The sequence below is a fragment of the Rattus norvegicus genome, chromosome 4, assembly GCF_036323735.1.
Source record: "Rattus norvegicus strain BN/NHsdMcwi chromosome 4, GRCr8, whole genome shotgun sequence".
In the NCBI taxonomy this organism is placed as follows: domain Eukaryota; kingdom Metazoa; phylum Chordata; class Mammalia; order Rodentia; family Muridae; genus Rattus; species Rattus norvegicus.
The window spans coordinates 54061891-54076805 of NC_086022.1; the positions used below are offsets into that span (position 1 = coordinate 54061891).

Here is a 14915-nt window from a genome sequence, read left to right on the forward strand (position 1 = left end):
ATGCTTAAGTCTGCAGTTGGTGAAACTCTTTGGGGTGGATTAGGAAGTGTGGCCTTGTTGGGGGAGGAATGGCCATGTTATAGGAGGTATGTCACTGCAGGAGGGCTTTGAGATTTCAAGAGCCCATATCATTCTATTAGCTCTTGCCCTCGGGTCAAGATGTAAGCTCTTGGTTCCTGCCCCAGCACTATGCTGGCCTGTTTGCTGCATGTTCTCCACTGTGATGGTCATGGACTCTAGCCTCACGCTACAGTCATAAGCCCTGAATTAAGCATCTTTTATAAGTTTCCTGGTCATGCTGTTTTACCACAGCAATAAAAACTTAATCAGGACAGGCAGCATCTTGGCTGATTAGTGTTGACATAAAACTTTGAAACCTCTCTCTCCATTCATTCCCTGAGAGGGCGGGCGGGCTCACTGTGCTCAAACCTCGTGCCAACAATCAATTACACTTACTATTGCTTTCTACCTGTAGGAAGGACCTGGAATCATGGTAATCTGCTACATGAACGCAAGGCACTGTATCTCTGATAAGCTTTTCTAATGAGCCTTTCCTTTAGACCACACTGTATATAGTTCCACAATTAAGGACTCCTGGAAGCTGCAGCCCATTGTCTGTGGCACCAGACAGAGATCGATGGAATCCATCCCTTCTAGTTTTCTGTGCTTATTTTGCTTGCCATCTCTTCGCTACACTGCATATTTTCAATAAGAACGACTATCTATTGAGTCTCATGAATTCCCCTTATGAGCCTCTAACTATGGGAGTCGCCTTAGGAACCCCCAACACAATTATAAAGTATTAAATAGAAACCCTAATAAAATATAGCAGTAGTTCTTAACCTTCCTAATGCTGCAACCCTTTAAATACAGTTCCTCATTCTCATGACCCCCAACCATAAAATCATTTCGTTGCTACTCCATAATCATAATTTTGCTACTATTGCCAAAGGGGTCACAACTCTCAGGTTGAGAGCTGCTAAATTATTAGCTGATATACAAGTGATTATATCATTTGACTAAAATTCTTCAATTATGTTGAAAGTCTCAATTGTACTGGAATCATTAAAGGTATCTGAATTCCTGATTTATATCTTATTTGGAAAAGCAGCTCATGTATTTCTGAAGAAAGTTAAGAATGAACAGGAAGCTAGGAAGGCCAACCTGAGCTTAAGATCAGACTGGTCTGCACGAACGACAACAAACAGAAAACCAAAAGCGAGCGAGCAAGGAGGACAGGAAGATATGAGCTACTCCTTCCTAATCCAAGACAACTGTCACAAGAAAAGAGGTTTCAGTATGTTTATGGACAGCAGACAGTTCATTTTAATCATAATCTTAATTTCAAATCTAAAGGAACTCAAGCTTTTGTTTAATTATAATGAAAACAGAGCATTGTACTAAGGTTACAGGGCTGAGAAAGAGGTGGCACAGAGGTCTACTGAGGCAGATAACCAAACTACATTTTAGGACTATATGTAACTACTACATAAAGTGTCTCTTTGACAGTTCTATTTTTAAAAGAGCTGATAAGCTAACAGAGCAACCATAGTTACGGTGTCCACTGCCACCTAGTGGTGACATACCAAAATGCAGTAATGCTAAAACAAAGCTACTGCTCACAGTGGAGAGTGCAAAACTTGCTGGACTGAAAAAAAAAAAAATTAAAACTCACCACTCACTACTGTATATGTGATATGTTGGTACACTATATATTTTTATAAGTTGAAAGGATGAATATATCGGCAATACTGGCAGCATAATTTTGCCCTTTAACAATACTATGAAAAAACCAAACCAAAAACCCCTTCTCACTTATTGAATAAAAACAAGTTAGTACTATTACATCAAAAGGTTAAAACTATAAAACTAAAGACTTAAAGCCAAGAGCAGTCTTTAATGCCAGCACTTGGGAGGTAGAGGCAAGAGGATCTCTGTGAGTTCAAGGCCAGCCTGATCTATATAGTGAGTTCTAGAACAGTCAGGGCTGTGTAGAAGTGGTTTCAAAAATCAACCACCCACCCAAGAACAATCCAAGAAAGACATGAAAATTATGAGTCTCTCAGTAGGAATATTCAAATTGTATCTATTCACAGAAATTAGGTGCCAGTTTATAAATACATGTGGATATTGAAATAAATGTTTCCAAAAATTTTAATTATATGATTTCATGTATTTTAATATTTCAAGTTGTTTTCTCAAAATTAGATGGTCCCCCTACAAAGTCTTTACAACTAGTACTCAATATATGCTCACCAAACACAATATAATAAACATCCCAAACATTACAATATTGACATCTATTAGGAAAAACATCTAAACTGCATTAAAGGTTCACACATGAATGAATGACCCAAGTCTTAGCTGTTTCTTTTGCCTCTCCTACATATCTTCTAAGCCTGGAATTCTCCTTTAAAGTCATTTTAACATAATAGTGATTAAGGCCTACTCATGAGTCAGGTCACTTGGGAAGAATCCCCCTCCCATCTTAACAGTGGAGCAACTTATTATATATTCTTATTTTTCATCTATTACCCGAAAGTAAAACAGTATTAATAAATATACAGTCTACATAATAAATATACAGTCTACAAGAATTAAATTGTAATTTAAAACTTTTTTATCAATAATCATAAAAAGCTTACCATTTGGAGCATCTCGTCTTTTTTCTGTTAGAATAAAAAAAAAGCATTAAAAACAGACATATATATATATATATATATATATATATATATATAATAAAAGTAAAAACTTTGTAATATACTTCATTAAACTCTTACTCTTGAGGTAATGTGTAGATGGTTAAGGAATCCTTCTGAAGAACAGACAAGTATGAAGATATCCAAATAAAATAAAAAACTTACTCAGAACTTAAGATTACAATGTGAGTGATGCCATGAAGGCTGGACTGGGGTACACAGGGAAAGGAGCCGGTCAGCACGTCTGTCAGGGTTGTCATGATAAAGCCTCACAGTGTAAGTCTGTGAGCTGGAGCAAGTCTCAGTTGGGAGGACAAGTGACATGATGAAACCTACATTCAAAGGACTGTGTGCAGAGATAGCAAGGGAAGCAACGGACAACAGACTAGGAAACCAATGGCACGTGGAGAGCAGCTGTTAAGCTAATGACAAACAAGCTACGGTTAATACAATGAACCACAGAGGGTAGGTCTTGGGTAAGGGACTAAAGCGAACAGAGAGATCTCATTAGGAAAGGAAAACAATAAATATTTGGGGATGGATAGTGAGGTTTTCTGGGAAGATCCAGTGGAAATGGGAAGGGAGTGGGAGGGAACATGGGAAGAGACGGATAAAATTAAGGGGCATTTGAGACGCGCGCATGCACGCACGCGTGCGCATGTAGACACACACACACACACACACACACACACACACACACACACACACACACACACACACGCACACACAGGATCGAAAGTGAAATTGCCAAATTAATGCAAAAGACAAAGGCCCCCCCCCACCCCCTTCAACTTTTTGTTTGTTGGAGGCAGGTCTTGCTAGGTGGCACTGGCTGACATAGAAATTCTATGTTGGTCAGGCTGACCTTTATATCCATATACAATTCTGCAACTGCCTCCTAAGTGCTCAGGTTATAGGCATGCACAACCATGACCTACTGGGTTAAAGAATTTTAAACAAATATAATTTCTACATATTTTTCTAATATAAACTTTTCTGACATTATAAGAAATATCAGTGACTAGTGTAATAAAAAAATGAGCTCATAAATAACAAACCCCATCAGTAATGCTCAATTGGTGGCTAAATTAAAAGTCCTTACTAACGGAATATATAGACATAATATTCCATCTCATGATCAGATGAAGCAACAAATCTGATCATCTAATGGAGTAATTTCTATACTGTTAATATTTAGTTTTCATAGTGACATTAATCTCTGCATGCAAAATGGTTATTACTTAAATATAAAATATGCTTAGATAAATAAAAGGTAAGTTTCTAGAGCAATTTCTGCAGACAATAACCTGAGTTAGAAGCATTTAAGTGAAACAAATCAGAACGGTTTGGCTGAGTAACAAAGAGTCTGCGACTCCTGTGAGACATTTGCAGAGCGCTATTAACAAAACAGTGTTAATATGTGGAGGGTGGGATGTCTTAGTATCATAGGACGACTCATACTGCAACAAGGAGTAGTGTTCAAATCCTAACACATACTGAAGAGGACATATAACTTAGTGAACTGCAAGCGCATTACTTAGGACAATTAAATCTATAACTGTATCCCAGAACTACTTCAAAAATGTGCAACCAGTAAGACTAAAGAGACAGCCTTAGAGAGATAAAAGGTTACAAATGGTATATAGTGAGAAAAAGAAAACACATCAGTTGTTTACTAGCTAGAACCCTGTGACTAAGGTAAAAAAAGGAGGAGACAAGGTATGAAGAGCCAGCCAACAGTGACCAACTCAGCTGTACCCTTAAGGCCATGTTCTCTGTGCAGCTGAAACAATTAAAAGTTTAGACAGCCACTATATGCAGGACAATTCCTCTACTTCAAAAATGTCAGTTATTCTGACTAAAGCATTTCACAAAGGTCCACTAGATACTCATCACAAAATGTCACTAAATCCAACTCTAGAGACTCAGAGAGACAACACAGTACATAATGGTGCTTGCCTGGCAAGTGTGAAGTCTAGAGTTAGGATTCCAGATTTCATGAAAAAGCTTTGCAGGTGGCAAAGAAAGGGAGGGAAAGGAAGAGGGGGAGGGGAAGGGGGAGGGAGGAGAAGGAGAGGGACAGGAAGAAAGGGAAGAGGAGACGGGGAAGAGAAGAAGTCCCAGTGAGGATCCAGTATTAAGAGCACACATAGGAGCCACAGGCCTCAGACCAGAACAACGACTCACTGCAATGAACACTTGCAAGGAAAGCTGTTTGGACCAAAGGGTATCTGTGTGACGTGCTGCACTCTCTGTGATGAGATTTTGTTTTGTTTTGTTTCATTTTGTTTTTTAGTCTTTGTTTTCATCTGGGGGGAGGTTGCAAGGGTAGAGAACAGCTTTGGATAGACAGAGAGATGTGTGGGATTGGGGTACATGATGTGAAATTCACAACAATAAAAAGTTTAAAAAACATACTGATAATATACTGGGATATTTGAACACTGAGTATTTGGCAATATTAAATAATTATTTTTTCTTGTAATAATTTAAAAAAGACTAAAACTGCAAAATATACTTAAATATGTTTTTTGAATGCCATTAATGCAAATTTAGGAGTGGCTGAACATAAAATTTTATTTGTAAAAAAGGTTACTGAAATTAAAATATTTCTTTTGAAGTAGGTACCATGGAAATTTGTTGTAGAGAAAGCCAGACAATAACTATTCAGGCTATATGAGCTTTGCCACAACACTAACTGTGCCGGGACAAACACTAGCCATTGCCTGTATGCATATGGATGATAAAGCCAGATGCCCACAGTTCACACAGTAACATGCTGAACCAGTGTGGCCTTGGCTGGGACAGAGTGAGATGGCTCCTGCTCCTGGGACAGGGGTGAGCCTCCATGACTATCGATGGCTGCTTTGAGCATAAGGCTTGTTTGTGTGATAATGTACAGGTTTTCTGGAACCAGTTCTAGCAGTGGAGGACTCTTTCCCGCCCCGAGGAATGTCCTTCCTGTAAACATTAATGATGCCATAAAGGTTAGTAAGAGCATGAGTCCAGGAGTTGAGGATGTAGTTAATGTCTCAGCAAAATGATACAGGCTGGGACCTTCTGGACAGCCCTTACGGCTATGGGAAAGAGCTCTAAATACATGAGTTACAAAATATGTAATTTCTCAACTATGCAAAAAATGCAATATGAATTATGAGGTGCTTTAAGAATCTAAAGGAACAAGTGCTATGTATGCTATGAGCCAGCTTGTCAGAAAGGTACAGACAGGCAGATGCCAATGCAGGAAGATTCCTAAGTTCAAGGTCAGCTTGGGATAGAGCAAGGTTATACTCAGTCATGGTGGAAATGGTAATTTTGGGACAGGGCCTCTAAATTTTTTTGCAATGTTAAGAAAAAAGTATATGCTTGCTGTCTCCTAAGAATCAAAGGGCTGGGGGTGGGGTGGGAGGTCATGGGATACAGATTCATAGAATAATCAAAAGGGAACCTAGAATAAATAACTTCATTGATATGTAAACAGAAAACCGATTTTGGCTTGCATGAGATGTGCTGGCAGAAAGCAATAGCAGCTCTTTAGAATTTTCTCTAGTGAGAGCTGAATTATCTGAAGATGTCGAAGAGTGAAAACAGTTCTTCTTCAATAATTTTTTTAAACAGGATTTCTGACTTGGTCAGAAGGATCCAATGTTTTATAGCAGCTTTTCTGACTTTGGTCAGCGAGCGCACTCTGCATGAGCCTTGCTCCCAGTCTGGGAAGCCACCTCAGCAGAACCCAGGCTGCCAGTTTGGACCACGATTTGACTTTGAGAATCACATCTGCCTGATAACTAGTTTGCTGGTTCATGTGATGTACACAATGCAAAAGGAAAAGCAAGGAGGTATTTACCAGATTTCCTTTGTCGTCGACCCAACAGGTCTGTAACTGCTTTTCGGAACTTTTTTGCTTCTTCTTCATTGGCAAAATTAAGAGCTACTTGACAAGTCTGAAGTATTTCCATCAAAAAGAACAAACAAGAAAGTTCATGAACTTAGCTTTATAAACCAAAAATAATGACAATCCATGGAAGCACACAAGGAGCAAAGTTACATTTTAAGTAACTTCAAGGCAAAAAGCTCAGAAAAGGTAAAGTAAGACTATCAGAAAAGCTTCCTTACTTGGCAAAAACTTAACAACTAAATACTTTGTCTTCAGCAAAAAAATTACATTTGGTTTCAACAGAACTTTATAAACAACATAGATTGAACAAAGGCAACTGTGGTGGTTTGAATGAAAATGGCCCCTGTAAGGTCACTGGCTTCACTGCCTAGTTCCCAGTTGAAATGTGGCCTAACTGGACTGTTAGGCACACTGTGGGTGGGCCCTGAGGTTCCAAAAACTGGACTCATTCCCAGTCAGCTCTTTTTGCCCCATGCTTGTGGATTAGAGGTAAGCTCTCAGTTACTGCTCCTGAGTTCACTGTAGCTGTGATTATTGTCATGATGGTCACAGACTCACCCTCTCAAACTGTTAGCTCCAAAGAAATCCTTTCCTCTGTAAGTTGCCTTACCTGTGCTATTTCTTCACAGCAACAGAAAAGTAATTAAGACAGCAGCCAATAGGAAAATTACCAAGATAAAAAGAAAATAGGACTTACATCTCCAGCAAAGGTATGAAAATATCCTCTAGGACTATTATATACAAAGTTATTGTATAGCTCTTGTTCCCACAGTAATTTCCCATCCTAGAAAAAGAAAAAAAGTTAAAATCTACTAAAAAAATTCTTCTAGGATTAAAAAGGAGACAACTCCTTAAAGGGACTGTTTTTATAAACAAAGACTTTTAGGAACATATATTTGTCATATACATATAACATACACAATACAGTAACTAAATGGAACCTGTTTATAAGTGGTTTCATTCAGCAGGGCAAGCATTTCCAAGTACAGCACTTAGCAGAGTACAGAACTAGGCTCACTGGAATAGGGACATCACTCTAGGCAAGTGAGATAGATGCTCCACTGTGTAACTCCGTTAGCTAAGCTTTCGGTCATGTTCTACCAAATGTCACAGTAATACTGTTACCCTTTTCCTCAATTACAGATGCAGAATAATCCAATACACTGTCTCTGGGCTGTTCGGTAATACTCTGAATTCTAGACCTCTGCAGAGTGGCCTAAGGAGACACTAGTTCAAGTACTATCAACCATGCAGCAGCAAGACAGGTGATTGAAACATAACAAATTTAACCAAGAGATGAGAGTTCTACATACTACCATATCTACAGACACAATGTAAGAAATCTACTTATTCTTCATGCCAAAGGTGGGTAATTATAATTAGTAAGCAATGGCTACCTCCAATCAGAATTAAATAGTGAGAAAAATGTAATCACTGCCGATTTGAAACCCAAAACTCCAACTACATCACAAATTTAAAATATGAAAAATCAACAGCTGAGGTTGCCAGCACTGAGGAGCTTTGCTCATAAACACACATCACTGCTCATTGAGAAGAGCGCTAGGTTTGGAGGTTGCAAGACCTGCCCTACTTGAGGCCAAGGAGAAGAAACCATGAAGGCAGCAGGCAATGGATGCATCACTTGGAAAAAAGCATGCGGCCCACAACTGTGATTATGACATAGTGTCCTACTCTGTAAATGAACAGTCCCTAAAGAATGGAGATTAAATCTTTCTGGAAGTTCTTTGATAAACTCTAATAAGTGGATAAAGTATAATTTAATAAAAAGAAAGAACCAAAAAAAATCTGCTATAAATTCATGTATGACTGCTACCGTGGGCATCTCTCTTTTTAGTGCAGTGGTATAGTTACTCTGTTGTGGAAGAGTGCGTCTTACTGCTGATACAATTGTTGAAATACAAAGCTACTTGCAGGTTCTCTTTCAGACTATGCACCATATTCTTTCTTCCCTAAAAGGACTGTCACAGTCAGTCAGTGCTGGTGATGGGAACATGCCACATCTCTCAGCTGTGTGTTAGGAGTCACAGATTTTAAGAAGCATTAACTAAAGTACCATAACTTAAATTCCACATTCAATGCAATGCTTTCTAAGAGGTAAACAAGTTAGGATCCAGAGAAGTACCACACAGTAGCAGTGCGCAGGCTCAATGTCAGGTTTTATTTGCCGATTTATTTTTGTCCTATTCTACTTATTGCCACATTTACGTACTAACTATGGAGGAGGTTTAGTATTTTTACAGGCACAGAGACTTCCCTTTAGCAAAATGATCACTTTATAAGTAACAGTGTATACAAAGCTAAAATATTTGCTGTTCCCTGAAAGGACTAACTTATGAGCAAGATGAATAAGAGGCTGTGAGGAAAGTCCAAGACAAAAGGCCTAAGTAAAAAGTGCTATTATATTTGATGCAGTGAGAAGAAAAAATACATCACTAGTGCAGGCCACGTTTATCAGAGGTACACAATCGAAGGCATTCCACTGATACCTGGAACCTATCTACAGCTTTCCCTGTAGAAAAATATTTACAATAAAGTTTAATGTATGCTTGAGGTATAGTAAGAACAGTAATAAACAAACCAACAATGTGTAATAAAGTAACACTGTGTAATAAAGTAACAATGTGTAATAAAAGTTATGCAAAACTAAAGGTTTGTTTCAGGATCTTTTTTCCTTTTAAAACTGTGTCTGCAGGATGTGATCATTTCATTTGAAAAGATAAGGTCACTCTACCCTGAAAGAAACCCAGCCTAACCTTGCTTCAAGCACCAGGGTGGAGAGATACCCAGGGGGTCCCCCACCTACACAGAGGAAAGGGGGAGGGGGGGGAAGGGCTGTGAGAGGGGGCAGTGAGCTGGATGTAGTGAGTAAGTAAAAGATAAAGTGAAAGAAAGGAAGAAAGAAAGGAAGAAAGGAAGAAAGAGAGAAAGAAAGAGAGAAAGAAAGAGAGAAAAAGAGAGAAAGACAGACAGACAGACAGACAGACAGACAGATAAACCAAGTTTAGCTGGGCAGTGATGCACACCTTTAATCCCAACCCTCTGGAGGAATTGGCAAGTGGATTTTTGTAAATTCAAGGCCAGCTGGTCTACAAAGGGAGTTCCAAGACAGCCAGGGCTACACAGAGAAACCCTGTCTCATGAAGTCAGAAAAAAACAAAACAAACAAACAAACAAAAACCCTAAAACCAATATAACAAAAAAAACTCACCTTTTAGCCTAACATAAGCAAAACCTGTCAAGTTCGCAGATACTTCTTCATATTCTATGTTCTTTTCTGACCCGACTCAAAGGAAACACTGCTAAGATTTAGATTTGCGAGCAATGCATATAGTATCATGTTGAATATTAAAAAATGTCAAAGAAAAAACAAAAAACTGTGTCTAAAAGCAGATGACTTTAGGTAAGAGAATGTCTCAATATTCTTATCTGGGCTCCAACTCTGTTCCAATATCCATATTTAGGTATCAACAACAAACCTCACTCTTCTAATGATACCAATGTAAACACACACAGGACAATCAGAACATCTACACTAAACTATAACCAAGGCAGACAACAACTTAACCACCAAAAATGTTAAAATGAAATGAAAACAAAACTTACCTTAATGTCAAATATTCTTAAAAAATAAGATCTCTGAGGATTGTCCTTAACAAGACAAGCAACACCACTGCACTTCTTTGACCACATACAGTTCCGATCAGCTGCATATAACTGCACCACTGCTGAAGACATAGTCTGCAAAAGACCAAGTGAACAGCCATTAACTTCCAAACAATGCTCACAGCCCCTGTGGACATCCTGACTACAACCCTCTGAAGCACTAAGGCTGGACCACCCAACTGTGCTAGTTTCCAGAAAGGGAACACTAATTATCTTAAGTCACTTCTTTTTGAAGTTATAACTAATTTAATACCCATACCAATAATTACTGAAAAGTTACATTTATTGATTCTTAAACTGTTATCTAGAAATATGCACTTACAATACCAAGCCCATGTAATCATCGTTACTGCCATTTTAACCTCACAATACACTCAAGAATCACAACACTAAGGCAGACAAATGATGAATCAGATAGATAAACTCTAAGTGAGAAAGCTAAAATATGCAATATTATACTATATTATATAATATATTCTCACATCCCCTTAATTATATTGCATTTTGAGGGCATGGACATTTAAATGGTGGGACAATCCTATCAGGAAAAGCCGACTTCTATAAAACAATAGGACAGTTTTTAATGTTAAAGTTCTGAAGGTAGCTACTTATTTCTCTTAAAGTGGCACTCACATACAGAGACGGCACTAACAAATCTGAAAATAACAACAATAGCTTCTAGACCACTAACCTCATTCCTAAACCAAAATACAGAACCAGCTATGAAAATAATTATTTTTAAATGTAAATATTAAAGTAAATTATTTCATGAGTCATTTCCCAGTTTAATTACATAGTAGTGGGTTCCATTATAACATTTTCATAAGGCACAAAATGTACTTTGATAATATGTACTTCCCATAACCCTTTCTTGTTCTCCCTCCCAAATGATCCTTTTCTTTCTACCAGTTCCCTTCCACTTCATGAATCCTGAGATTTTAAACACATACAATCTAAATGATCGCAAGTAGGATCAGATTAAGTAACTATGATGTGTAAGTTCAATAAAAAATGGGCACTGTATAAAGCAGCAGACTTGGAGGTATATTATATTGGTACCATGTAATTACATCTGGAAACTTCTTTCTAGCAAAAGAACTTCTTTTAACTATTATATAAATAAATCTTTAATTATGTCAAAATCAGGAATGTAAGATCAGTAGACTACAAGTTTATATAGACATTCTAGGTTACCATGTTCAATGCTGTATTTTTAACTAAAAAAACTCACCTAAGCTTCATGTAGAGAACTGGGAGATCTCCACAGGAAACATCATTAAAGATTATGAAGACAGCCTTGAAAGTGAACAGCATGTTCGCTGGGACGCCAGTGTACACGTGACAGTGAAGAATGTGAGCATGTGAGCACACGCCTGCCTGCCTCTATACCAGTTCTCAACCTGCAGCATGACCCTTCTGCACGTCACATTTTACATATCTTGCACATCCGATATTTACATTACTATTTACTGAATAGCAAAATTACAATTATGAAGCAACAACTAAATTATTTTATGGTTGGGGGTCACCGCAACATAAAAAACTGTATTAAAGAACTGCAGCATTATGAAGAGTGAGAACCACTTGCATCCTCATTAAAGAAAACTTCAACAAAGAAAGAAAGACAGCATCAAATACCACTCAGTGGGGGAAGGGGGCAAAAGCCACTAGAATTTGTATATTAGTGAAACTTTAGAGATTAAAGATCTTTGATGCAGTGCTGCCCAGATATATTTCTGAAGAGAAAAACAAAAACCAAAAAAACAATCAAGCCACAAGATACCAAGACACCCGACAATCTTTCTATTTATCTTACTAAAACCTTTCTTTCTTTCTTTCTTTCTTCCTTTCTTCCTTTCTTCCTTTCTTTCTTTCTTTCTTTCTTTCTTTCTTTCTTTCTTTCTTTCTTTCTTTCTTTCTTTTCTTTCTTTCTAGAAGCTGAAATTCTATTGGCAGAAGCCCCTTTGTAAAGCATCAATACAAAGACTATAGAACATCGGGATATGTATGCAAATGCAAAGACAATAAAAGCAAAAGTTTAAATACTGACAAAAAATTTAAAACATATGCAATGAAGACTCAAGGCTTTAATTTTCCACATAGTCTCTCTCTCTCTCTCTCTCTCTCTCTCTCTCTCTCTCTCTCTCTCTCTCACACACACACACACACACACACACTCTCTAAGAAAAACCCAACAATAAGCAATTTTCAGAAATATTTTCAAAAATTTGCTATCAGTATAAATTTATCCACTCCATTTTCTACTTCAAGCTGTCAAAACTTAAAATGGTACATTATAGCATTTTATAAAACCTTTCCTCATTTATTCATAATAACCACATATGCTAGCACGTACAATATATTTAATATATAAATTCCAGGTAATAAAATAAAGCAAGTATCCCTTGAATTAGATTAACAGCACTTTAATTAAATCTGTACGATTCCTTCCATGTTTTTAAGGTAATTGAAGGTAATCAACTCTCCTGCTTATCTTTCACGATCAAGGTTATTAATGAAAAACAACCTAGGGACTAGTACTTTGGGATAGACATTCAAGTCTTAATAATCTAAGAAAGGTGATTATGAATCTGTTAAGCAGGAGACACATGCACTACAACCATGTTTACAGAACCCAACCATTGGAGCCTTATGTATTCCAGATAACTCAGTACTGAGTTAAGTCAGCGAAGTCTTCCTGCTGAGAACTTTCATGTCAGAAACAAAGAGGAGGAGAGGTGGACCCAGGAAGTGAGGAGATTTTCTTCCCACTGCCCTTCCTGGGCTGGCTCTGCAGGCTGCAATCACAGCTCTTTCTCTACAACTTCCCTATGTATCTACTCCTCTGTTATATTGCAGGTCTTACTCCAAGATAGAATAACTTCCCACAGGGATTTTGTATCCGGTAAAAGACTGTAATTTTCCATAGCACCTGAAATATATTTGCAAACCCATACTTATAGTCTAGCCATACTCTGTACGTAAACCTAGACATATTTAATTAAAAATAGCATGTTCTGATTTTGATACTGATACTATGCTCCACAACTACACATGAAGTAAACTCATCATTACCGGGAATGAAATACTACCCCATAGAATACAAAAAGAAGCCGAAAACTAAGCAAATACAAAAGAGGTGGTTGAATTCTTATAAAGTGATCAATCTCAGTGGAGAGGTTTTAAAGTAGACACTACATTTTGTTTAACATCGACCTCAAAATAGAATCTGGAAACTTAGAACATAAAAGCAGCAAGAGCAACAAAAGTGAAGACGAAGCTGCGGTGGGAGAGGAAAAGCAAAACTGACAATGAATGAATCTCAGTGACGAAAACGGAGCCAGACGAAACAGCCACTAAATGATCTTCAACCACTCCATCACTGCATATCAGCTATGTAAAACTACTATGGAAGAATACTGATATACCAAGTGTTTGCTAATTAAGTATCTACTACATATGCAGGATAGTGGTTAAGTATTCCAAATGGAGTTGAAAACAGAAGCAAACTGCACAGACGTAATCCTTGTGAACATGTAGTCTAAGAACACTGTAACTGTTACAGAGGAAAAATGTGGTTGTGCAAGAAAAACATAAAAACCTAACTATAAAAGGAAGGGTTTCCCAAAGTACTGTTTCACCTAAAAGATGTAAATAAATGGATCAGGGGACAGAAGAGGAAGGTGCTTGGGTACTTTGGGCACAAATGTTTGGAAATTGTGATCTGTTTTCCTGGAAGGCAGAGTTGCTCTAAAAACCTGGGATCAAAGAAAACTAGGTGCCATCAAAGATGAGCTCATTTGCCAAATGGTGAGAAATCAACTGGCATGGTTTCAAGTCATGAAGAAGTAGGTGGCTTGTTTGCAGCAATGGGTAAGGGACACTGAAGACCGCTTCTACTAGAAAACCTATCACCTCTAACAAATAGTTCTAGCTTTTTTTCTCTATCTTGCTTATAACAGACATGTACTTTCAATTTGCAATAAATCACAAGAACTTCAGGCCTTGGCCTTACTACCATTACCAGAACAAATCTGAAGTGAGAAGACATTTCTAAAGAAACACTTTATAGACAAAAAGCCTCACTGATAGCAGTATGCTATTATATAGAGTGTGATCACTGAAAAGTTACAACCCTTACTCAAGTCTCAGGAGGTTCTGAAAATGCAAATTTATAACAAATTGCACATCACCTTTAAGACTTTTAAATTACCTGCACCCACAATAAGAGTCACTGTCAACTACCAATGGCAAGGCTTGCTGTTGTCTCCTGGGTTTACACTAGAGTCAGTCATCTTAGACACACGTAGAGGGGTACTGTTGAGGTTTGGTCTTTTTGTATGTGTTGTAATTCTATTCTTTTTTTTCCATCGGTATTAAATTGGGTATTTATTATTTACATTTCAAATGTTATTCCCTTTCCCGGTTTCCATGCCAACATCCCCCTAACCTCTCCCACTCCCCTTCTCTATGGGTGTTCCCCTCCCCATCCTCCTCCCCTTACTGCCCTCCCCCAACAATCATATTCACTGGGGGTCCAGTCTTGGCAGGACCAAGGGCTTCCCCTTCCACTGGTGCTCTTACTGGGCTATTCATTGCTACCTCTGAGGTTGGAGCCAGGGTCAGTTCATGTA

The 14915-nt window shown here is 37.9% G+C and overlaps 1 protein-coding gene across 2 annotated transcripts in view; it reads right to left on the reverse strand.

The window, feature by feature from the left end:
• Window positions 1–14915, reverse strand: part of Wasl (WASP like actin nucleation promoting factor) — a 48573-nt gene that overhangs the window by 12810 nt on the left and 20848 nt on the right. For both annotated transcript variants that reach the window (XM_039108349.2, NM_001110365.1), the window contains 4 exon segments: window positions 10222–10356; window positions 7295–7381; window positions 6547–6643; window positions 2646–2669 (listed from right to left, as the gene is read on the reverse strand). In XM_039108349.2, coding sequence (XP_038964277.1) covers window positions 2646–2669; window positions 6547–6643; window positions 7295–7381; window positions 10222–10356 — 343 coding nt within the window.